This window comes from Leucoraja erinacea, chromosome 10, assembly GCF_028641065.1.
Source record: "Leucoraja erinacea ecotype New England chromosome 10, Leri_hhj_1, whole genome shotgun sequence".
In the NCBI taxonomy this organism is placed as follows: domain Eukaryota; kingdom Metazoa; phylum Chordata; class Chondrichthyes; order Rajiformes; family Rajidae; genus Leucoraja; species Leucoraja erinaceus.
Window position 1 is genome coordinate 5419065 of NC_073386.1, and position 25792 is coordinate 5444856.

The 25792-nt window shown below is 43.3% G+C and overlaps 2 protein-coding genes across 7 annotated transcripts in view; one reads left to right on the forward strand and one right to left on the reverse strand.

Moving 5' to 3' along the window:
* selenof (selenoprotein F) overlaps positions 1-16091 on the reverse strand; it is a 45006-nt gene extending 28915 nt beyond the window's left edge. For all 6 annotated transcript variants that reach the window (XR_008724090.1, XM_055641339.1, XM_055641343.1 and 3 more), the window contains exons 1-2: positions 15954-16091; positions 7904-8071 (exon numbers count right to left, since the gene is read on the reverse strand). Coding sequence is in view for 5 of the 6 variants with exons in the window: in XM_055641339.1 (XP_055497314.1) it covers positions 7904-8071; positions 15954-16001 (216 nt within the window). In the remaining variant the exon portion in view is untranslated. The remainder of the gene's footprint in view (positions 1-7903; positions 8072-15953) is intronic.
* An 817-nt stretch (positions 16092-16908) lies between these two features.
* The window catches only part of hs2st1a (heparan sulfate 2-O-sulfotransferase 1a), a 105645-nt gene continuing 96761 nt past the window's right edge, over positions 16909-25792 (forward strand). Inside the window, exon 1 of the mRNA XM_055641345.1 lies at positions 16909-17091. Coding sequence (XP_055497320.1) covers positions 16968-17091 — 124 coding nt within the window. The 5' untranslated portion in view covers positions 16909-16967. The remainder of the gene's footprint in view (positions 17092-25792) is intronic.

Here is a 25792-nt window from a genome sequence, read left to right on the forward strand (position 1 = left end):
AAAACTTATCTCTCCACTGCACTCCCCCCTCCCCCTCCCGATGTCAGAGTCAAAGTCAAACCCCCGGCTGGCGATGGCGATTGTCCCGCGGCCATTAAAGCCACGCCGGGTGGTGCGAGGTCGCACACCGGGTCTTGGTGTTAGAGACCCCGGCGTGCGCTCGCAGAGTCCCGCGGCCATTCCAAGCCGCGCGGGCCAGTGATGTAGGCCCCGCTCCAGGAGCTCTTCGACCCCACAACTCGGGCGGGAGAAGTCGCCGTTGCAGGAGCCCTGAAAAGCGGTCTCCCTCCAGGGATCCGCGGGCTCCCGGTGCCGCCGTCCGCAGACCCGCAGTAGCAGCCTCCGCATCAGCAGCAGCAGCGGCAGCAGCAGCAGCAGCAGCGGCAGCGGCAGCTGTACCTAACCCAAATCAAGATGCCCTTGAGGTCACAAATGACGGATACCCATCTAGAAGATCAGCGGAAACTGCGTACCTCCATGTTGTAACCAAATACTCAATTGCTTTCCCACAAGAAGCAGTCACATCAAAGTCATTAAAAGGTTAATTATCTTTAGAATTAACAATTTTTTTTCATTTTCTTGAAGTTAGTACATAGTAAGATTTTTACAAACTAATGCACATTTTGAAGTATACCTAATTGAAGTTTCTTGGATGCGGCCTTATTAGATTACAGCTAACTTAAAGTGGCATTCCAACATGAAAAGGTTCCCCACCCCTTTCTTATCTATAGAAGAAGGGTGAGGTGGCCAATCACAATCTGGATCACTGTCCAATCACGGCTCGGACCACTCCCATTTTGAACATTAGCCCGCCCACCATTGCACTAAACTTTGTTTATTTTAAATTCTCATTCCACAAGAAGACGACTTTTGCAAGCCCTCCGAGTCCCAGTTCACAAAGTCTTCCAGGGGAATTTTCTAGCTTGCTAATTCTGCAAATTGGTCCCCACAGAAACAAAGATTATTTTAAACAGAACGGCTTTTGTCAGACAAGGGAGGGGAATGTAAAGTTAATACAAAGAGACATATCTAATGTGCCACGCATTTTTTTTTTGGAAACAAAGGGTCTACACCACTCTGGCCCACTCCTCTCAGATAAATTTGTGTACCCGATGTATATTCGGCCTGTTTTTTGTACTAGTTTTCTTTTAATGTTCGAAGGGAAGTATTTGTTCTAAACCCAGAGCTCTCTCAAAATATTCTAGGATGTTCTTTCAAGTTATCACTCATCCAAGTTCTGGCCCTTATCAGATTAGACAGATCTTCATTTTCTTTTGAGTTGTCACTCATCCAAGTTCTGTTCCTTTTCTGACTAGAGAGCTCAGTGTTCTTTTCAATGCTATGCTGCCAAGAAACTGGCAGCTATATTCTACTGTGTTCAGGATTTCGCTCTATCTGTTTCATTTCTCCAAAAGCCTATCGGGATACTTGACATCCTATCTCAGGCTACATATGTTCATATATATGCTTCTTTTGATGAAATGGTCCATGTCAGATGAAATAGGATGTCATTGAAAGAGCTTGCAATCTATGAAAATTAATTATTTATTCTTTGTTTTCTCTTAACATTAAGTTTATTTTCTTCATATTTGTTACCTTTTGAATAGAGTTCAAATAGAGCTGAAACAGATGAGAAATGTGCTCACCAATGCCAAGTCTGAAAATAACCATCTCGCTTCCATCACACACCAGCTGAAGGAGAGCAATCAGGTTGTGGAGTTGAAAAGCCTTGATTTTAGAGTGCAACTCAGTTACAGAACTGGATTGAGGTAAATCCCAGCCAGGGATCAAAGTGAGGAGCTAAGTTGAGATGAATCAGACAACCAGTTGGCATTGATGGAGAAGGAAGAAGAATGGTGGTTTCACACGCTGATGGACAATTTGGGAGAAAGAATGACTCGATTTGTGAAAAGAAACTACATTGTGATGAATGTGGACAGACTTTCAAAAAGCTGAAACACCTGTAGGTTCACCAAATGCACCATACTGGAGCTAAACCTTTGCAGTGTGAAGTTTGTGGATTCCAGTGCAGGCAAAGAACATCCTTGAAATACCATATGACCAAGCACAAGGCAGAAGCTGAACTTGAAATTGCTGGTGACCAATGTGAGAAGCGATCCAAGAATGCTCACAATTTCATCCCTTGACCCAGAATACAGATAAAAACATACCTATTGAAATTGAATCGTCAGCTAAGTAGAGAAACATTAATTAAGCAGGAACCCAGTTAATAGTTATTCAACAGCTAAATGGTGAGGCTAAAGAATCTTGCACCCGTTTTCAGTGTCAGCAAGACACAAAGGATTAACATAAATAAATGCAATCAAGCCAGGCTCACCTAAAATAGGTAGAGCAAAGAAAATGTTAGTGTGGAGAATATAGTTCTGAGCATTATAGCACACTAGTTCCAGAGCCAAAGTCCTATGTCTGCAATGGGATAGAGGTGAATCAGGCAGAATCCTAGCAATTGGAAGGACTGTTCAGAACTCTGATAACAGAGGGCCACAGTTACATCCTGGACATGCATTCAAGTCATTTTGAATGAGGGACAGTGCCCATCCAGTAGAAATAAGGACTTAATGGAGGAAGTTCTGGATGGTTCAATAACCCTATCACCTCGGAATGAAACAGTGACTGAAAATGGTGAGGGTGATAATGTTGCGAAGCATCAACCTGTCCCAGTGCTAACAGACAGTGGAGCCACTTCTCGGTCAGTGAATGTGGACAACTCGGAATCCCCATTGAAGAAGGACATGTTCTTGCGCTCAGATCCTGAATATACCGAGTGTTCTTGGGAAAAAATTGAGGTACCAGATGCAACGCTGCCATTAAGTGTGAAAAAAAGTTAACTGCAATGAAGCATCTTGTTCTATAAGAAATGATGGTGTGGATGGATTGGAGTCCAGTGATCTTTCTGAAAGGTATTCATCAAGTGAAGATGACAGAGAAATAAAAGTTAAGAATGGCTCTTCAGGAAGAAGAAGAGTAAGTTACCAGTTATGAAGTGCAATATTAAGGATGTGAAGCAACAATCTAGACAAAAACGTGGCCAGAAACCAGTCAAACTTGGAAAGGAAAGATTTCCCCACCATGTATCGATGCCAGTATAAGAGTTGCTGCGCTGTTTAGAGGAGTTGACGGAATTAAGAGACACATAAAAGAGCAGCATGAAGGGGTGCGTGAAAAACCTTGCCCCCACCCAGGATGTAACAAGGTGTTTCGAATTGATCGCTACCAGCAGCACGATGTAAAGCTGATCCATACAGAAGAAAGAACATCTTTACAGATCAGGAGGAAGTGCAGGGCCTTTGCTCACACTTTGGAAAGACAAACCACATTTGATCAACAATCTTGAACCATTTTGAGCTCTATCGTATGACCCAGGGTCTAGAGGGAAGCTGAACATTTTGAAACAGATGGACCTCTTGAAAGAGATTATGCATAACCCTATCCAGGAAGACAATGACTCAGACCTGGTGGGTAATCAGTGTGATGACAATCAGGACATTGATGAGGATGACAAAGATGGCGTTTCTGATGAGAAGGACAATTGCCGTTTTGTTCCCAACCCTGACCAGATCAATGCCGATGGTGACAGCAGAGGAGACACCTGCAAGGACGACTTTGACAACAACATCCCAGATGTCTATGACATGTGCCCCGAGAACAGCGCCATCAGTGAGACTGACCTGAGGAAATTCCAAAGGGGACGATGCAGATCGTTCCTAACTGGGTATTGCGCGACAAGGGCAGGGAGTTACTGCAGACCGTCAACTCTGACCCTGACCTTGCTGTCGGATTTGAGGAGTTCAACGCCATCAACTTCAGTGGCATCTTCTACGTCTGCAATCTACGGTGGCATTGTCTGTGGTTTCCAGTCCAGCAGCCGCTTCTATGTGATGATGTGAAAGCAGGCCACCCAAACCTACTGGGAGGAGAAGCTGTCCTAACCCACGAATACGCTAACGTCTAAATCAAGGTGGTAAACCCCACCACGGGCCGAGAGGGGGGAGCACCTGTGCAACGATCTACAAAGAGACTGGCAACACCCTCGGACAGGTGCGAACTTTATGGCATAACCCCAATATCGGCTGAAAGGATTACACCGCCTACAGGTGGCACCTAATCCATCCACCCTAAATAAGCTTCATCAGGATGGTGTCAATGAAGAGAGTGAGAACTGGTTGTCATACCATTGGTTTGATGGACTTTGGGGTACTATTGAACTGGTAGCCATACCTTGGGTTTGGTGGACTTTGGGGTACTGTGATACATTATGGCTCTATCATTCTGCTAATCATTGCTCTAATACTTGCGACCATTATGTGTACCTACCGACGACTGTGAATGTTATCATGTTTGATAAAAAGGAAGGAATGAAAGGGCTAATAGTCAAATCTAAAATTGAGTCGTTCTTCTACAAAAACATGGACTAGTAGCACAAAACAATGGCTCATGCCAAATCTGAATGACTTTGTAAATTATATGGAACACAATATGGAGGACAGGTTGTCTTTTCAATAAAGACATTAAGATGGCAGCCTGCGTAATAACATGTGCTTCTTTTCAAGGCATAAAGATGCAAAGATTGAAAAAAATAGCCAACGCTCCAGAGAAATGTGAATAATTTGTTATTGGATGAGCTTGATTTTGACCCAGGTTTCCTATATTCTGAAAGGCTGCAGAATCTTTCAGTCATGCCATATTCAGACTTGGTAGAAGTGATTTACTGATAAGAAAAATGTATAATTGTGCTAATTTTCCTTTGTTCTGGAGTGGAGCCTGAGAAGCACTGAGCTCATTGTGCTCATTGTCGATCTCTCCACTCCCGTCTGACGAATCAATTAAAGATTGCCACGGTTTACCTTTAACGATTTTGTTGATATCTGCTTTTTAAGAAACAAACTTTGACAGTAGCATATTAGTTAATTGGTGATGGACATAAAAAGTTGGAGCAAATCAGCGGGACAGGCAGCATCTTTGGAGAGAAGAAATTGGTGACGTTTTGGGTCAAGACCCTTCTTCAGACTGGTTAGGGAAGTTAGGGATCCCATTCCTTCTCTCCAGAGATGCTGCCTGTTCTGCTGAGTTACTTCAGTTTTTTGTGTTTATCTTCAGTTTAAACCAGCATCTGCAGTTCTTTCCTATACAAGCTTATCACACCATTCATTTTTCCAATTCTTCCACCTCTTTTGAAATGCATGTAATTAATCTCATGGTCAATTCCCAGATGTTTAATTTTGGTGCAATAAAGCATTTATATTATCCAATAATTTGAATTATATTTAACACTACAAAGTGTGAATTTAATACTATTTGAATCAAGGTGTTAATTTGCAAGATATTGAGATACACATTACAAAAAGCGTTTTCTTTGAAATAATTGAGTTTGGAGATACAGCGTGGCAACAGGCTCTTTGGCCCACTGAATTCGCAGCGACCAGTGATCCCTCATAATAACACTATCCCACACACACTAGGGACATATTTTACATGAATACCAAACTGATTTACCTACAAACTTGCACGTCTTTGGAGCATGGGAGGAAACCGAAGATCTCGGAGAAAACCCACACGGTCTAGGGAGAACGTACAAATTCCATACAAACAAGCACCCGCAGTTTGAATCGAACCCGGCATATCTGTGGTAAAGAAGCTGAACGGTATGCCTGCTTTCACCTGTCGAGGTATTGAGTGTAAGATTCAGGAAGTCATGCTGCAGCTTTATAAATTGTTGTTTAAGCCACAGGAGAGGGTGCAGAAAGGATTCATCACAATGCTGCCTGGATTAGAGAGTATAAGGGTAAATTGGACAAACTGGGATAGTTTTTCTCTGGAGCATCAGAGGCAAGATATTAGTTCAGGCAGGTGCTGCCTGTCCCGCTGAGTTGCCCCAGCAATTTGTGTCTTTTTTTGTAAATCAGCATCTGTAGTTCCTCGTTTCTCCATATTTCTACATGTATTCATATCATTATTTGCAAGATTACAAGTATCTGCAATTAGAGAAAAATAAGGATAACAGCAATCCATTCGTGAGGAATATGCGGCAAAGATTGTGGAGTAGAATATTGCAGATTTTTTTAAAATCAGCCCACCATATCTCTTTCTGCGCCCCTTAGGAAGGCACTCATGCTGCTGAAGCTGAAGCTGAAAGCTATTAGGCAAAAGACCAGATTTTGGAAAGCACCCAAGTTTTCTTGGCTCTTAGCACACTGCTGTTCCTCTGCCAGCACAAGATTTAAGGCCACTAATGACTCATCTTTCTATCCTGCCTCACTTTTCTGACTGACTGGATGAATCAGCTATGATATTATTCAATGACACAGAAAAGTTGAGGGAATGAGTGGCCTAATCCTGCTCCTAGTTTGTATGTTTAGAAGATCAGTGATGGGGAAAACGGCCAGGAGAACATTTAAATCGGTCGATGATTGACAAACACAGCTGAAGCAAATCAGAGGGTCAGGCAACATCTCTGGAGAAAATGAATATGTGATGTTTCGGATCAAACATCGGATCTAGGGGCTAGTGGAATCAAGAGATGTGGGGAGAAGGCAGGCACGGGTTATTGATTGTGGACGATCAGCCAAAATCAATGAACGTAGCGGGTACATCAGAACTCGGGGACATCTCTTGGCACTAACGGCAGGTACTTGGGAAGACTCGCTAACGGTAGGTAAGCACGGGAAGACTCGTGAAGATTTTTCAACATGATGAGTGGCCATTACCGTAAATCTCTGAGCTCGAATCAGGGCAAAAACGGGAGAACTCTTGGACTGAACTCGTACCGTGGGACAGGGCTTTGAGTCCATATTAAATTGGTCAAGCTGGAGGTAAGAATTGCATCAACAATTGTTTGTCATCATCATCGTAGAGGTGGAGATGGCTAACATAGAGCAGCAAAGAGGCAGTCTTTATGATAGAAAAGAGATGTGTTCAGACTAGGGGTCAACTATGTGATGGTGGCTGTGAGCATTCCAATTCCTCCTCAAAGAGTTGACAATATGAGGGATGGAATCAGAAGCACAGGATACCATTGATAGAGTTGAGATCCCTTGGCTTCACTATTAAAATTACCAGGATTGATTTGATGAGACATTCAAGGATATTCAGGAAGTAATTAACCACAAGTGCACAAATTCTGGATTGGGAATTTTACCATGTCTCAAGAGCAAAGATCTCTGCAAGAACCTGAAGGCCAAGGTTCAACAAAAAGGCTGTGATTTAAGGAACAAATGCGGATAGGGAAAGTGCAGGAGGCCCCCAAACTTGCTGGTAACCATGACGTACAGAGATTCTTCAGTGCTGTTAAGACCATCGATGGCCCACACGGATGAGAGCCAAAAACAGGAGAGCTATCAAGAATACAGTGGCACCTCCTGTAAATTGGACATAAACAGTCCTCAATCATGGCTTGGTTTTCAATTTCACCCAACAACAAACCAGTGCGGGAACCCCAGAATGCAAAGGTCTCATGTTAATTGTTCACATTAATTCCCACGCACATTTCATCTTCATCAACTCTACGATCTGGCATTATTTTCAGAGAATGTTATCTTATTGTAAACAACCTGATTGGTGCAGCCCTTATTAATGAGCAGGAGCTTTTAACTACGTACCAAATTTTACACCAATCCCACTGGATATCCCACTGAAGTATCCATTATAACCAATGGCACAGCGTAAATATAACTATGCAAAGACCGTGTGAATCTTTCACAAATTTAACTCCACAAAGAGTACTTTTGTGATCAGGGCATGTTCACCGTAAACGTTCAGCAAAATATTTCACTGATCACTTCAAACAAAAACTTGCCACCAGTGACTTTGAAAGTGGAAAAAAAGTAATGTTTGACACAATTGCTGGATTCTAATCCATTTAATCTTGAAGGAAGAAAACAAGTACCTTTTTCTGTTCTAGCTGGGCCTCCTCTTGACAGCATTGTCTGCAGTCTACATTTAGTTGGTTGAGCCCAAACTGACCCAGAAGGTCACAAGAACTGCAGAGCAAGTTACTGGAGAAGCCAAGCTTCCGGCAGGCTTCGGATGAGAAATCCGCACCACATGTAGCTATCTGTAAACAGAAAGTAATGACTAATGACCACATCAAGTTGACTAAAAAAAAATACACATCATAAACATTCTCCCGGATTGTTTTAGGGTGATCACTCGGGAGTGCTGAATTACATTTTTCACTTTTAATGTATCTTGGGACTGCACAAAGCAGTATGAACAATGTCTGAAGATGGGTCTCGACCTGAAAAGTCACCCATTCCTTCTATCCAGAGATGCCGCCTGAGTTACTCCAGCATTTTATGTCTAGCCTAAGAACAATGATTGGCTATACCCAGGTAACAAGTGAATCAGTGAGTGTAATCAACATGTGTAATCAACAATTGATAAGTGAATCAACAAGTGAATCAGTAAGGGTATCAGGGGTTAAGGAGCGAAGGCATGAGAATGGGTTTGAGAGGGAAAGATAGATTAGTCATGATTGAATGGCAGAGTAGACTCGATGGACCGAATGGCTGAATTATGCTCCTAGAACCTGTGAACTATGAAACAAAGAACAAAGTTATTCATACAGTTAGGACCCTATTAACTCTCAAACTGCAGTCCTCACATTCTTTCAGTATAAGCTGATACATTTTATTCTGACTACTTGTGCATAGGTAGTAATAAATACTTCACAGAACAGTCAAACCTGCTGAATCTTTACAGTATTTTATTTTTAATTTCCATTTTCAACATTTAGTTCAAATACATGTTAAGTGTTCTGAAGTTTTGTAATGGCAGTTGCCAAAAAATGATTAGCAATTATATAGTATTTCAGGATTCCTCAAAACACATATAGCGGATATTTTTTTAAGGCAGAGACAGATAGATTCTTGATTAGTGCAGGTTTGAGAGGTTATGGGGAGAAGGCAGGAGAGATAGATCAGTCATGATTGGATGGTAAAGTAGACTTGATGGGCCGAATGTCCTAATCCTACTATTCCTTATGACATGACATTTCTATAAAGAACGTGCAAAGCAGGAAAAACATCAGTCAACTTGCAATCGTCAACAGAAAGTTTCTACAAACAACAATAGGCAAGTATAGGGTAATGTGGCTGTTTTAAACTAATTTGGCTGGGGTATTGAGAACATGGAGGAATAAAAAGCAGAAAAGTGTGATAAGGACAGGGAGAGAAGAACATCATCTGAAGAAGGTTACACAGAAAAGCTGGAGAAACTCAGCGGGTGCAGCAGCATCTATGGAGCGAAGGAAATAGGCAACGTTTCGGGCCGAAACCCTTCTTCAGACTGATCGGGGGTGGGGGTGGGTCGGGACAAGAAAGGGAAAAGGAGGAGTAGCCAGAAGGCTGGAGGGTGGGAGGAGATAGTAGGGGAGCTGAGGAAGGGGAGGAGACAGCAAGGACTAACAGAATTGGGAGAATTCGATGTTCATGCCCCGGGGGTGTAGACTCCCCAAACGGAATATGAGGTGCTGTTCCTCCAATTTCCGGTGCTGCTCGCTGTGGCCATGGAGGAGACCCAGGACAGAGAGGTCGGAGGCGGAGTGGGAGGGGGAGTTGAAGTGCTGAGCCACCGGGAGGTCAGCTTGGTTATTGCGGACCGAGCGGAGGTGTTCGGCGAAACGATCGCCCAACCTCCGCTTGGTCTCACCGATATAGATCTGCTGGCATCTAGAGCAGCGGACGCAATAGATGAGGTTGGAAGAGATGCAGGTAAACCTCTGTCGCACCTGGAACGACTGCTTGGGTCCTTGAACGGAGTCGAGGGAGGAGGCAAAGGGACAAGTGTTGCATCTCCTGCGGCCGCAAGGGAAAGTGCCCGGGGAGGGGGTGGACCGAGAGGGAAGGGAAGAATTGACAAGGGAGTTATGGAGGGAGCGGTCTTTGCGGAAGGCAGATATGGGGGGAGATGGGAAGATGTGGCGAGTAGTGGGGTCACGTTGGAGGTGGCGAAACTGACGGAGGATTATTTTTTGTATGTGACGGCTGGTGGGGTGAAAGGTGAGGACTAGGGGGACTCGGCCCTTGTTGCGAGTGCGGGGCTGCTCTAGATGCCAGCAGATCTATATCGGTGAGACCAAGCGGAGGTTGGGCGATCGTTTCGCCGAACACCTCCGCTCGGTCCGCAATAACCAAGCTGACCTCCCGGTGGCTCAGCACTTCAACTCCCCCTCCCACTCCGCCTCCGACCTCTCTGTCCTGGGTCTCCTCCATGGCCACAGCGAGCAGCACCGGAAATTGGAGGAACAGCACCTCATATTCCGTTTGGGGAGTCTACACCCCCGGGGCATGAACATCGAATTCTCCCAATTCTGTTAGTCCTTGCTGTCTCCTCCCCTTCCTCAGCTCCCCTGCTGTCTCCTCCCACCCTCCAGCCTTCTGGCTACTCCTCCTTTTCCCTTTCTTGTCCCGACCCACCCCCACCCCCGATCAGTCTGAAGAAGGGTTTCGGCCCGAAACGTTGCCTATTTCCCTCGCTCCATAGATGCTGCTGCACCCGCTGAGTTTCTCCAGCTTTTTTGTGTAACCTTCGATTCTCCAGCATCTGCAGTTCCCTCTTAAACATCATCTGAAGAAGAATTGGAAAGCTTTGAGATTGAAACAGGTGGAGAGTACAAGGGTTAAGATAGGATCAAATGCATGATCGAAATTCACAAGGGGTATTGAATATGTTTGGTGAGCAACAGGTACAAATAACCATATGAGATAACAAGGTTGCAACAACAACAGAGACCTGATCAATACTTGTTGGATACAAGGTTTTCAAGTAAGATAGGCAAGTGAAATGGCAGAGTAGACTTAGTAGACTGAGAATTAGTGGATAGGGGAAATCATGGAACAATCACGGACTGTATAGAATTAAGAAACAACAAAAGATAGACACAAAAAGGTGCAGTAACTCAGCGGGACAGGCTGCATCCCTGGAGAGAAGGAATAGGTGATGTTTTGGGTCGAGACCCTTCTTCAGACTGGTTAGGGATAAGGGAAACGAGAGAATATTTTCTCGAACGAAGGAGCTGATCATGGACTTTAGGAGGGCGCATCATCCGAGGACGTACACTCCATTGAGGATAAATGGGGATCCTGTGGATAGGGTGAACTGTTTTAAATATCTGGGAGTCCACATCTCCGAGGATATAACATGAGCATCACACACCTCAGCACTCGTGAGTAAGGCAAGGCAGCGCGCCTTGCCTTTACCACCTCAGGCAATTGAGGAAATTCAGAGTGTCTCCGAGGATCCTCGACTTGAGATATAGTTGATGATGTAGAGAGATGAAGAACAATGAATGAAAGATATGCAAAAAAGTAACAATGATAAAGGAAACAGGCCATTCTTAGCTGTTTGTTGGGTGAAAACGACAAGCAAATGCGACTTGGGTGGGGGAGGGATAGAGCGAGGGGAAATGCCGAGGCTACCTAAAGTTAGAGAAATCAATAGTCATACCACTGGGCTGTAATGTGTAAGAAGGAACTGCAGAAGGCAGTTTAAACCAAAGATAGGCACAAAAAGCTGGAGTAACACAGCGGGACAGGCAGCATCTCTGGAGCGAAGGATGGATGACATTCCTTCTCTCCAGAGGTGCTGCCTATCCCTCTAAATTACTCCAGCTTTTTGTGTCTATCCACTGGACTGTAAGCTGCCCAAGCAAAATATGAGATGCCGTTCCTCCAATTTGCATTTAGCCTCACTCTGACAATTGAGGAGACCTAGAACAGAAAGGTCTGTGTGGGAATGGGAAGGAGAATTAAAGTGTTTAGCAACTGGGAGATTAGGTAGGTTCAGGCAGACTGAGCAAAGGTTTTCAGTATTTGGTCTCGCCGGTGTATAAGAGTCCACATCTTGAACAACGGATACAGTAGATGAGGTTGGAATAGTGCAAGTGAACCTCTGCCTTTACCTGAAAGGAATGTCGGTGTTGTTGGACGGAGTCGAGGGAGGAGGTATAGGGACAGGTGTTGCAAAGCTCTGATTACACCACTGGGACTATTCTATAGGCTGCTGAAGAGGCAGAAAGGATGCTGAGGAGCAAATATGTTACTTGCAGAAGTATGCAGTTTTCAGTTTCATTTATGGTCACATGTACCGAGGTACAGTAAAAAGGAAAAGCCATAGTGTAGTGATAATGGGGTTTCAATATTCCAAGTATGGACTAGGATTGCCCAAAAAAGGGAACAAAGAATAGGAGGAATTTGTGAAATGTTTCTGTGCTATCAAAGAAGATAGCATTGCTAGTCCCAGTTCTGGGAAGAGAACCAAGAGAAACAAGTATTAGCAGAGCAACAATTATAAAACTGTGATCACAATATTGCAACATTTAGAATGGCCATGGTTAAGGGTATGGATCACTTCAAGGAAAAATGTGAACTGGAGAAGGCCTGGCTTTGATGAGGTCAGGAAAGATCTGGCATCAGCATATTGGAGTCAAATATTGTGGCCGAATCTGTAGAACAATGGGAAGCTTGTACAGAGGAAGCTTGTACAGAGAGAGAAACTGTTCCCATTGCAGAATGATCAAGAAATAGGGCAAATAGAATGAAGGCAAAATTGATGCAGGCTTCCCTTCCTCACAATCCTACTCAACCGAGTTCACCCAGCTCCACCCCTACACACATTCTCTCTCTTGAATATAGTAGTGGAGGTTGATTCAACAATTGTACTGAAAATAGAGGAGTGACAGAATTTGAAGGGCTAGAGGGTGACTGGAGAGACTAGATTGTTCCCACTGCTGGTATGGACTTGATGGGCCAAATATCTTCATTTTCATTCTGAAGCGAAACATATCCTAATGTGGAACACTCATTTGGTTATGCACTCCAGCTTCAGCGTTAACTTCAATGTCCAATCCTCTGACTCAGGGAGAGAAAAAAAATTCTAACAGAGGCACAAATTATTACATTAAAAAAAGCATTCTATAATGCAGAATATTTCATATTCATTACATTCTCATCAGGTTAAATTAAGTTATTTGTCTCCATATCTAACATTTGCTTTCATGTTCACCCAACACCAATTTTCATCTACACCATGTGACTTCAGGAGCTCACGTTGTTGCACGAATGGACATGATGTACTGGAGCAACTCAACAAGTCAGGCAGCATCTTTGGAGAACATGGATAGGTGACGTTTCGGGTGCCGACCTGAAATATCACTTATTCATGTTCTCTAGAGATGCTGCCTGATCCATTGAGTTACTGCAGCACCTCGAGCCCGTTAGTGTAAACCAGCATCCGCAGTTACTTGTTTGCACATTGTTCCACTAATGTTACTTTCCATACACTTTGTATGTTATATTTTATCCTTTCCTTTCGTCAACCCAGCAAATGCAATACCAAAAATCAAAGTGCTGGGGATCTCAGTGGGTCAGACAGCACATGTGGAAGGGAAGTGGACAGATGATGGAACATCCCAAAACTTTGGTTGTTTATTTGCCTCCAAACTTGCTGTCTGACCCAGTGATAGAGTCCAGATACTCTACCAATGGGATGAAGTGGGAACTATGGGAGTATAGATACAAGAGACTGCAGTTACCAGAATCTTGAGCAAAACGCAGTGCTGGAGTAACTCAGAAAGTCAGGCAACATCTGTCATTAGGCTCTCTGGCTGACTCCCTGACTCTTAGTCTGGTGAAGAGTCTCGACCCAAAATATCACCCATTCCTTCTATCCGGAGAGTTACTCCAACATTTTGTGTCGATCTTCTACCATTACAAATGCTGTCTGATACACTGAGCTCCTTCAACTCAGTTCCTCCAGCACTTTTGTGTTTATTTTCTCAATTGTAGTTATGTAAAAAAGTAACGATGATAAAGGAGACAGGCCATTGTCAGCTGTTTGTAGGGTGAAAATGAGAAGTTTGTGTGACTTGGGTGGGGGAGGGATATAGGGAGAGAGGGAATGACATGGTTACCTGATGTGAGAGAAATCAATATTCATACCACTGGGCTGTAAACTGCCCAAGCGAAATATGAGATGTTGTTCCTCTAATTTGTATTTAGCCTCACTCTGACAATGGAGGAGACTGAGGACAGAAAGGTCTGTGCAGGAATGGGAAGGAGAATTAAAATGTCCAGCAACTGGGAGATCAGGTTAGTTCACGCGGGCTGAGCGAAGGTGTTCCACCAAACAATTGCCCAGTCTGCGTTTGTTCTCGCCGATATATAACAGTCCACATCTTGAACAACAGATACAGTAGATTAGGTTGTAAAAGGTGTCGATCTATCTGCCTAACTTGAAATGGTGCCTGGATAGTCGAGGGAGGAGGTATAGCGACAGGTGTCACATCTTCTGCAGTTGCAGGGCAATGTACCTAGGGAAGGGGGTGATTTGGGTGGGAAGGGATGAGTCAACCAGGGTGTTGCAGAGGGAGCGGTCTCTGAGGAAGGCGGAAAGGGGTGGAGATGGGAAAAAAATGGCTGGTGGTGGGATCCTGTTGGAGGTGGTGGAAATTTCAGAGGTTTGTGTGTTGTATGCGATGGCTGATAGGATGGAAGGCAAGGACTGGGGGGGGGACTCTGTCTCTGTATGACTAGGAGAGGGGGAACAAGGGCAGAGCTGTGGGGTATCGAGGAGACATGAGTGAGGGCCTCATTTATGATGGGAGATGGGAGCCCCATTCCCTTAAGAATTAGGATAGCTCAGATGTTCTATTATGGAACACCTCATCTTGGGCACCGATGCAGCATAGACGGACAACTTAGGAATAGGGAACAGAGTCTTTGCAGGAAGCAGGGTGGGAAGAAGTCTAGTGAGATAGTTGTGGGAGTCAGTGGGTTTGTAATAGAATTCAGTCAATAGTCTATTTCTTGTGATAGAGACTGTGAGATCAAGAAAGGGGAGGGAGGTGTCAGAGATGGTCCAAGTAAATTTGAGCACAGGATGAAAAGTGGTGGTGAAGTTGATGAAGTCCATGAGTTCTGCATGGGTGCAGGAGGTAGAACCGATGCAGTCATCAATGTAACAGAGATAGAGTTCAGGGAAAGCGCCAGTTTACACCTGGAACATGGATTGTTCAACCGACAAAGAGGCAGGCATAGCTGGGGCCCATGCAGGTGGCCATAACCTCGCCTTGGACTTGGAGGAAGTGGGAGGAGTCAAAGCAGAATTTGTTGGGGGCAAGGACCAGCTCCACTCTGCAGAGTAGTGCTAGTAGAAGGGAATGGATAGTTCTGCAGTTGAGGAAGAAACTGAGGACTTTGAGGCCTTCCTGGTGGGGAATGGTGCAGGGTGACTGAACGTCCATAGTAAAGATGAGGGAGTGGGGGCTCGGAAAGCAGGTCATTAAAGAGACTTGATGGGTCGGATGACCTAATTCTGCTCCTATCACATGAACTACTGCATAGATCAAACAAACCAACACCAGTAGCTGAATTAAAAGTAAATCCCACAACAACATAATGGACTAATTCCACTGTTCCGACTAGTTTCACTATCCTTCTGATTAATTTAACTGATTATATGCCTCCTTGTCACCTTCCCCTCAGCTATCACTGAGCCATTCTACTTTTCCTTATCATCGTCCCCCCTTTGGTCTGTCGTTTCCCTTCCATATCTGTGTCTCTTCCTCTTCCCTGACTCTCAGTCTGAAGAAGGGTCTCGACCCATTCCCTTTCTCCAGGGATGCTGTCCTGTCCTGCTGAGTTGCTCCAGCATTCTGTGTGTCCTGTCTTCGGTGTAAACCGGCATCTGCCGTTCCTTCCCGCACACAATTCTTTACTCAGTGAGTTCACGACGGCCAGTGACCACCACGTCACCAAAACCATATCCTGGTGGAGCGGCGCTTCCTCCAGCGAGGCCCGCGCCAACACAGAGCCGGAGAAATCCCCACCAAAGAACAACCCAATCCGCCCCTGCGACATATATCACGGAGAAAATCATAAGCTGAATACGAATATCAGCGTATTCCGACGATTATATCAAAGTATTCCAACAATTACCGCGTTTAAGAGGGAGAAGAACCACAACAGGTACGCGTCCACCACCATCTTGAACTAAAGCCCCTTCACAGGGCACCTTACCGCCGGGAGATAAACTGTCGCACAGCATTACATTTAAGTGTCATATGTGTTATTATTATATATATTTAATACAATTGTTAAATTAGTCCTTTTTTGCTGTATTATCATCGTTTTTTTATTTTGATTTTACAGGCGGAGAGAGTAGACAACCCCCGAGAGAGTGAGGGAGAGGTCTTCGAGGAAAGGGGCCGTTGCGGGGCTGGTGCTGTCTCAGAAATGATTGGCGGAGACAGCGGTCAATCAAGAGTGAGATCGGTACGATTGGTCTGCGTAAGGTCAATCAGACGGGTGAGGGGCGAATGGGAAGAGAGGAAGGGGGCGGGATCTGTTGTGCAGGCGCCCAGCCTGTGGGAAGGTGGGCGGAGGGAGTGACGCAGCACGGCGGGTGGAGGTAGACGCCCATGACGCAGCACGGCGGGTGGAGGTAGACGCCCATGACGCAGCACGGCGGGTGGAGGTAGACGCCCATGACGCAGCACGGCGGGCGGAGGTAGACGCCCATGACGCAGCACGGCGGGCGGAGTGAGTCTCCTCCCCCCCCTCGGTCGAAGTGGGAGGGCCGCTGGGGTAAGGCGTCGAGAGGAGAGGAAAGCATAGAGAGAGACGGACGCTGGCTCCAGCCTAGACACGCTGAGAAAGACAATCGGTGTCTTTTCTGAGGGAAGGGAAAACAACCAAACCCACCCTTTCCCCCTCAGTCTGTTTAAACCCCCCCCGGGGCGAGATACTCCATGTTTTCTCGGCGCCCGGGATTTCCCCTCAGTTCCACACCGTGCCGCCTCACTCCTCCTCGCCACCTCTCCCATCTTTTGTGATTTTATTTGTCTTCACATACATATATTTTTGCGGGTTATTTTTTTTTTTCTTCTTCTCACACCCTCCCCCACTCCCCCCCCCCCCCCCCCCCCCCCCCCGTTATGTCTTGATAATTTCATGGGGCTTCTAAGAATTATCATGCCGCCTAAATTGCAGCTGCTCGTGGTTGTGGCGTTCGTCGTTACGGTTTTGTTCCTGGAGAAGCAGATCCAGAAGCTGGAGGAGTCTCGGGGAAAGCTGGGTAAGTCTGCACAGGGTGGGCATCAAAAGCATCCACATCTTTCTCCCCCCCCCCAACATTTGTGTTAGTGTAGCCTGCAACCTGACTCTTGCATTTCAAAATATAGCCTGGAATCAGCTCATTGTATGTCAAAATATAGCCTGCAATCTGGCTATTACATTTCAAAATACAGCCTCGAATCTGGCCATTGAATTTTACATTTTCGCCTGCAAACTGGTCATTATATTTCAAAATACAGCCTGCAATGTGGTCATTGCATTTAAAAAATTGCATCTTTGTGACTTACACATACAATTGCATCTGTATGGGGAAAAAAAGACCATTGTATTTCTAAGTCAATCCTATTGGTGCTCCTAAAAGTAGCAGCTGTTAACAATTCCTATTCGCGTTTGTGCTTTCCCTTCCCCCTCAGCACCCATTATTCGAAAAACAGGAGTTGGGCCTGTACTTGACTAATTGCAAGAAATCCCAGCATTTGCAAGGGTGTTTTATTGTATGCGTGTGCTTTAGGGTTGGTGTAGTTTGAATGGAAAAGCACGAGCGCATGCAGGGCTTGTTACAATTGCTATGTAACTGAGTCGGTTTAAACCTAGGAAACTTGATGTAAATGTGATATTATAATGGTGTTCTTTTACAAACAGTGGGAAAGTTGCAATTGAGTTAATGGTTGGAAGTGGCATTGTTTTCCATTTAAGAGACTTTTTCAACAATTCTTCAGACTGTGCAGCTAATCTGGGGTGGTGTTGCACGGTTAGAAGTGCAGTCTTGGATGGAGTATAACACACTGCATTTGCTCTCTCGGGTGGATGTAAAAAGATACCCTGACGAATAAGGGAATTGTCCCAGTATTTTAGTCGGTATGTGTTTCTCAACAAAACATTTCTTGTCATTTTGATGTATATGGGAGCTGACTGTGTTTGTTGGATGCTGGTTTCCTACAATGCTGATCATACATTTAAAAATACTCAATTGCCTGTAACGCAATTGAGGCATTGTGAAAGGGATGTGAATAATTAGTATATCTTTAGTGTCTTTATACAATGCTAGCTAATGTTTTAATAATGCTTGTTTAAGGCATAACAAATTCAGTAAGACATCTCTGTTCTATTAGTGTAATTAATTTAATCTCCCCATTTTCCCAATCTCTTCCCTAACATCCGTTTGGTTCATATACAAGTTAAATTCTGTCTGCCATTGTTTTTGCCATTTTGCCAACTGATTTCCATCATCCTCTAAACAGTGACTTTTTTTTCTTCACTCTGAAAAGCATCTCCTTTTTCATGTCATCTCAAACTTGCTAATTGTACCCCCTAAACTCATAACAGATTATTTATGTATATGGCAAACAGAACGGGTCCTAGGACTGATGCCTATGAAACACCACTGATCAAATCTTCCAATCACATACATAACACACCTTTCCCTTCTGTTACCAAACAAACTTGGATCCAGTTTGACATATTCTGGATTTTCTCTGATCTTTGGTCCAATCCTTTGCAGATTGCAAGGATTCTATGCAAAGAGTAGGGAGGGGAGGGAGGGGGGATATGGATTGTGTGCAGGCAGATAAGAATTGGTCTTGGCATCATGTTTGATCTGTTGGCTGAAAGATCTGTTTCTGTGTTGTACTGTTCTATAGCCTCCCCTGTGGGAGAGCTAACTGAAGTCCATTCAGACTACATCAACTTCACTCTGCTTATAAATATAATTTTATTTTTGGAGATGTTCTTTTATCTCCAGAGATGCTGCCTGTCTCGCTTAGTTACTCCGGCATTTTGTGTCTACGTTTTATTTCTGGAGAATTGTTGCAAAGGTTTTGAAGAAATTTCTTGCTGTTTATGCTGTGTTTTGAGGGTGAAGCATAGAAACATTAAAAAAAAACAGGTGTATATGGGAGCTGACTGTTAGTTGGATGCTGGTTTCCTATAATGCTGATCATGCATTTAAAAATACTTAATTACCTGTAACGCAATTGGGGCATTGTGAAAGGGATGTGAAATAGGTGCAGGAATAGGCCATTCGGCCCTTCGAGCCAACACCGCCCTTCAATATTATCATGGCTAATCATCCAAAATCAGTACCCCGTTCCTGCTTTTTCTCCATATCCCTTAATTCCTTTAGTCCTAAGAGCTAAATCCAACTCTCTTGAAAACATCCAGTGAATTGGCCTCCATTGCCTTCTGTTGCAGAGAATTCCACAGATTCCCAACTCTGGATGAAAAAGTGTTTCCTCATACCAGTCCTCAATGGTCTAGCCCTTATTCTTAAACTGTGCAGTCAAGATTAATTCGTATTGGTTTGCTTGTAATGAATTTTTAGTCATTATATGAAAGCAGTGATCATCTGCATCATGGACAATGAAATGCTATTTCTCTAGTAGTTGTCTGCTGGGGAGGCAGAACCTAGTGTTTCTTAATAATGTTAACATATGTTAGGTGCAAAGATGATAAACTTAAAAATATGTATTTGCAAAAAAACTATGATTCGGGAGTATCTCCGGTATTTTTTCATTGTCTTTCAACATTTAGTTTGGTTTTCAGATTTCTAATAACCATATAGGCTCCATTCTTCTGCAAGCGAGAGTTAGATTTAAGTCTTCGGGCTAAAGGAATCGAGGGATATGGGGGAAAAAGAAGGATTGGGGTACTGATTTTGGATGATCAACCATGATCATATTTAATGTTGGTGCTGGCTCGAAGGGCAGAATGGCCTACTCCTGCACCTGTTTTCTATGTTTCTATAACATCTGCAGTTTCTGCCATGGTCTCTGATCTTCTACTTGGTCTTCATTATAACCTTTGTTAACTTTTGATTCAAATGCTTTTATGGCCTGGGCAGGGTTCCATCCGCTCCTTTTATAAATGAGCTCATCCAGATACCTTTGTCCATTAATTCTGTAATTTCATCTTTTTGGCCCTTGATCATATGCATTTTTATTGTGCAAAGTGGAGGGGAGGGATATAAATTATATTGAGGCAATGAAGAAGGCTGCAGGCAAGTTCGGTTTTAATTCCAAATGGAAGACCAATCTTTCGAGCCACAAAATAGTTTCTCCCATGTAATAGCTTTGCAATGGTCTGTACTAACTAACATAATCAAAGATGTAATGGAACAGTAGTTTTTTTTAAAGTGGAGAAGTTTAAGAATGGGAATTTTGTGGCCGAGCCCACTGATATAATACGGAATTGGCAGTATGCAACAAACCGACATTGGAAGAATGCAGAGATCTGGAATGTTTATTGAAAACCAAGCAATTCTCAACGCCTACACACTGACTGTTTTCTTTCATTGTGAACATAGTAACAATGTTGCAAGAAGTTGAATTGCATCTGTTGAAAATAGATTGTTCTGCTGCTGAGTGATGCTCTATCTAGTGTATTACATCCAGATTTGAAGCTAATGTGTCTTCCCTTTTTGAAAGAGTGGAAATATTTTAAGAACTATCTTTAATTTATATAGAGTAATTCAGCATTGAAGCAGGCCCTTTGGCTCAACTTGCTCTTGCCAGCCAAGATTTCCATCTACACTAGCCTGGCAGTGATTAGCGGAGTTCTGCAGAGTTTGGTGCTGGGGCCGCTACTTTTCATGTTGTAAATTAATGACCTGGGTGAAGGGATTGAAGGCTTTGTGGCCAAGTTAGCGGATGATTCGAAAATAGGTGGAGGAGCAGGGACTCTGCAGAAGGACTTGGACAGGTTGGGAGAGTGGTCAGATAAGTTGCAGTTGGAATATTCAAGATTCAAGATGGTTTATTGTCATGTGTCCTTGATAGGACAATGATATTCTTGCTTTGCTTCAGCACAACAGAACATGGTAGACATGACTACAGAACAGATCAGTGTGTCCATATACCATTATATAAATATATATGCACATGAATAAATTGATAAAGTGCAAATAAATAGATAATGGGCTATTAATGTTCAGAGTTTTGTCCGAGCCGAGTTTAATAGCCTGCTGGCTGTGGGGAAGAATCTATTCCTGAACCTGCAGTCTTCAGGCTCCTGTACGTTCTACCTGAAGGTAGCGGGGAGATGAGTGTGTGGCCAGGATGGTGTGGGTCCTTAGCAAAGTGTGAAGCCATGTATTTTGGTAGTAGGAATTAAGACTTAGATTATTTTCTAACTGGTGAGATAATCCAGCAATCTGAGGTGCAAAGGGAGTGCTGGTGCAGGATTCCAAAAAAATTAATTTGCAAGTCGAATCGGGAGTTTGGAAGGCAAACGCATTGCTAGCATTTATTTCAAGGGGGCTAGAATACAAAAACAGGGATGTTATGCTGAGGCTCTATAAGGCGCTGGTCAGACTGCATTTGGAGTATTGTGAGCAATTTTGTGCACCATATCTGAGGAAGGATGTACTGACTCTGGAGAGGGTCCAGAGGAGGTTTACAAGAATTATCCCAGGAATGAGTGGGTTAACATAATGAGGGTTTGACCGCACTGGGCCTGTACTCGCTGGAGTTTAGAAAGATTAGGGGGAGACCTCATTGAAATTTACCGAATAGTGAAAGACTTCGATAGAGTGGATCTGGAGAGGATGTTTCCACTTGTGGGCGAATCCAGGACCAGAGGTCATAGCCTCAGAATTAAAGGATGTTCCTTTAGGAAGGAGATGAGGAATTTCTTTAGTTAGAGGGTGGTGAATCTGTTGAATTATTGGCCACAGAAGGCTATGGAGGCCAGGTCAATGGATATTTTTAAAGCAGAGATAGATATATTCTTGATTAGTACACGTGTCAAGGGTTATGGGGGGGGGAGGCACGAGAATAGCATTAGGAGAGAGAAATAGATCAGCCATTATTGAATGGCGGAGTAGGCGATGGGCCGAATTGTCTAATTCTGCTCCTATCACATGACCTTGTAGCCACTGGAAGCTGGATTAAGGAGATTATAAAGCCGGGAATTTTTCAGTCGGCGTGTGCAGGGGATCATTAGAGTCACATGCCATCTCCACCTGTGAATATATTTTCTCAACATTCAATATTCTCCCAGTCTTCCAGTGTCATGTTAATATTAAAACTATTATTATATTTCAATGTTATAGCAATTTAAAAATACAAACTTAAAACAATTAAAACATGTAAATTAACATAAATCCAATTATAAGACCTACTGGCATTTGATTTCTCTCTTTGATTTGAATGGGTCTACTGGGCTGGCTGCTGATTAGCATGCAGTGCACATAATGTTGAATCTGATGGCCTAAGATTTGGATATGTGAAAAAATATTCATGCTGCCCCTTTGGCCTTGGAGGAGTCCAACAGGGCAGTGCAGAAGTCGCCTGGCTAATTCTCAGAGCAGAAAGCAGCAGTGCCGTCTCGGTTTCGGAATTGCTTAGTTACGGGTATATTTTGTGGAAGATCTGTTGCCGATCCTGGCAGAAGATTTATCCCATTAACTCTCCTGTAGACCTTTCCCAACGTGATCGGCAGTCTGGCACCATCTGTAGTGCATCTCTGGTGTGAAATAACAATTTCATCAATCTGACAGCATAGCCAATCAGATAAACTATATTTTCAGCCAGCAAACTAAGAAATGTTTCAAAACCCTCCATTTTATCATCCTTTCAATTTTTAAAAATTTAGATACTTGGCAAATGCTTGAAGATGGAAGTTGAAATATTATAGTTGTTATTATTATTGCATATTTTTGATACTAAAGAACTTTTAAATATTGAAGTAATGACATCTAGTTCATTTTTCATATCTAAATTTGAAATTGTCTTGGACAAGTACATGATAAAGGTCTAAAGAGATATGGGTCAAATGCGGGCAAGTAGGAATATCTTATGGGGTAGACAAAAATGCTGGAGAGACTCAGCGGGGGAGGCAGCATCTATGGAGCAAAGGAAATCGGCATCGTTTCGGCACGAAACATTGCCTATTTCCTTCGCTCTATAGATGCTGCCTCACCCACTGAGTTTCTCCAGCATTTTTGTCTACCTTCGATTTTCCAGCATCTGCAGTTCCTTCTTAAACATTTTATCTTATGGGGTAACTTGGTTGGAATGGGCCGAAGGGCCTGTTCCATGCTGTATGAACTCTGTGACTCTATAAATCTTTTGGCTTAGTTCACAAATATAGAATGCAATATCTGTGCAGTAGTGAAAGTGTTATACAGTTGGAGCTGCCATCTTTTGGAAATGATGTCAAACAAGGTAATCTGTATTCTCAGATGGACATGCAAAACAGCACTAAGCATTTTAGGTGTACAGTATTGTTATTACCCATATCGTGACCAATATTGCCCAATTTGTTTAGTGTTTGAGAGTTTACTACGAACAAGATGGCTGTTTTCTACAGCATAACAGTGCTTGCAGTTCATAAGTAATTTATTGACTATCAAACCCTATGGCTGCCCTGATGCAGAGCCTCCTAACTTGAATCGTTAATTCTTGTTCTTTTTTTTTAAAGATGCTGGAAATAACTTGCTTAGTGTTTTCACTGCTTTTGCTCTAGATTCCCAACACACATAGCTGAAGTAAACTTGTTTACAGTTTTTGGTGAACAAGGATGGGTCCTTAAGGCCTGCTCTAAGATTAATTGCAGTTATAGCTGATTATCCATATCATTATCCTGTTCCAATCTTTTCCCCATATCCCTTGATCTCCAGCATCAAGGGCAAAGGAGTCCAGGTGCTGGAATCTGAAGCAAAAATGTGCTGCTGGCGGAACTCGTGGATCTGGCAGCATCTGAAAAAGGAAATGAACAGTCAAGTTTTGGGTTGAGACCCTTTATGTACCTTGTTCTACATAGAAAATAGGTGCAGGAGGAGGCCATTTGGCCCTTCGAGTCAGCACCGACATTCATTGTGATCATGGCTGATCGTCCCCAATCAATAACCCGTGCCTCCCTTCTCCCCATATCCCATGATTCCACTAGCCCCTAGAGCTCTATCTAACTCTCTTAAATCCATCCAGTGATTTGGCCTCCACTGCCCTCTGTGGCAGGGAATTCTACAAGTTCACAACTGGGTGAAAACGTTTTTTCTCACCTCAGTCTTAAATGGCCTCCCCTTTATTCTAAGACTGTGGCCCCTAGTTCTGGACTCGCCCAACATATTCTTGATGATTTGTGGTAGTTTGCCACAGATTCACCAAGCTATGGGTGAAGAAATTCCTAATTTTATTTTGGTGCTGCATGGTCAACCTTGTAATACTGAGGTTCTATCCTTGGTTCTGGATTGTTCGGCTATGCAGGGTACCTTTGTGCCTGCTTCTGTTAGAATTGTATAACTTCTGTAATGTCTTTGTTCTTCTAAACTCTAGAGAACATGCGCCTAACCAACCTGGTCTCTGCTTGTGCGTCAGCACTGCCATTATGGGAATCTGTCTAGTAAATCTTCATTGCACTTCCATGGCAAGCAGCTTCTTCCTGAACACGAACTCCAGATGCAATCTTAGCAAAGCCCTGTGCAGCTGCAATAAGACTTTCTTGCTTCTAGATTATCTTGCTATGAAGGCCAATATACCTGTTGCTTCACTAACTGCTGTCTGCACCAGAATGCCTTCTTTGTGCTATGGATATATAAGGATATCCAAATCATGCATCTTCCACACTTATCCATTTTAAATCATATCTGTCGGGCATTTGCCCATTCACTCAACCTGTCTAAATTATCCTGATCTTTGCAGCATCCTTGTAATTTACGTTTTCCCCTCCTGGGTGTGTCATTTGCATTCTTAATATTTTGACAGTAAAATAAATATGCTTCCTTTATAAAACGTATTTAGTTCTCCATGATTCTTTGTTCATTGTATCTGTGAAGCCTGCAGAACAGCAGAATATCACCAATAGCAGCTGCCTGGATTTTCATGTTTAATTATGCATGTAAAATTGCCAGAAGTTGTTGTTAATTTTGACAATTATACTGGTGGTTTCTTAACCATAATTATTGTAAATTCTGAGCTATGAACTGTCCTTTTGGGAAGGTGAAGGCAAGGCAAAAAGCACATCCCCAAATGGTCCTGTCAGATGGGAAAATTGCTATAAATCTGTTTAGGCCATCTTAAACTCAATATTTAATGTGTGTTGAATGCAGCCAATATTTATTTTGAAGCAAATTATTTTGAACGTGATTATTCTTCCACTGAAATCAAACTTCGATTCCAAATTGTGACGTATGATTTTAGCATAGCTGTGCATTGAATGCAATATTGCCCGCTACATTGTAATTGTAATTCTAAAGCATTTGAAATGCAATAATAAAATGGAATAGCGTATCTGTGACTTCCAAATTCCCTGTCCTTGTTAAAGGAAATCACTTGAATTTGTATTGCACCTATTCAGAATTGCGCAAAATGACTCACATCTATGAAGTGCATTGCAAGTGGATTTGCTCTTTGTAGTCTGGGGAACACAATTTTGTGTGTATACTAAAAAAACGTTTGTTTTATGCGTTATCCAGGTAAATCATGATCATGCATGAGGACATCAGGAAGTGCAAAAGAGAATAATCAGTGCAGATAGCAGAAAATGCAAAAAGTGCAAGGGTAGCAGATTGTGAGATTGCGTGTCCTATCCTTGGCATCCGTTCAACAATCCGATATACAGCACACATGAAGCAGTTTTTTAATCTGGTGGTGCATGCTTTCAAGCTTCTGCCCAATGGGGAGGGGTGAAGGGAGAATAACGTTGGCAGCGTGCGTTGTAGAGTCAATGGAAGAGGTTGGTTTGCATGATGGTCTGGGCTACAACTC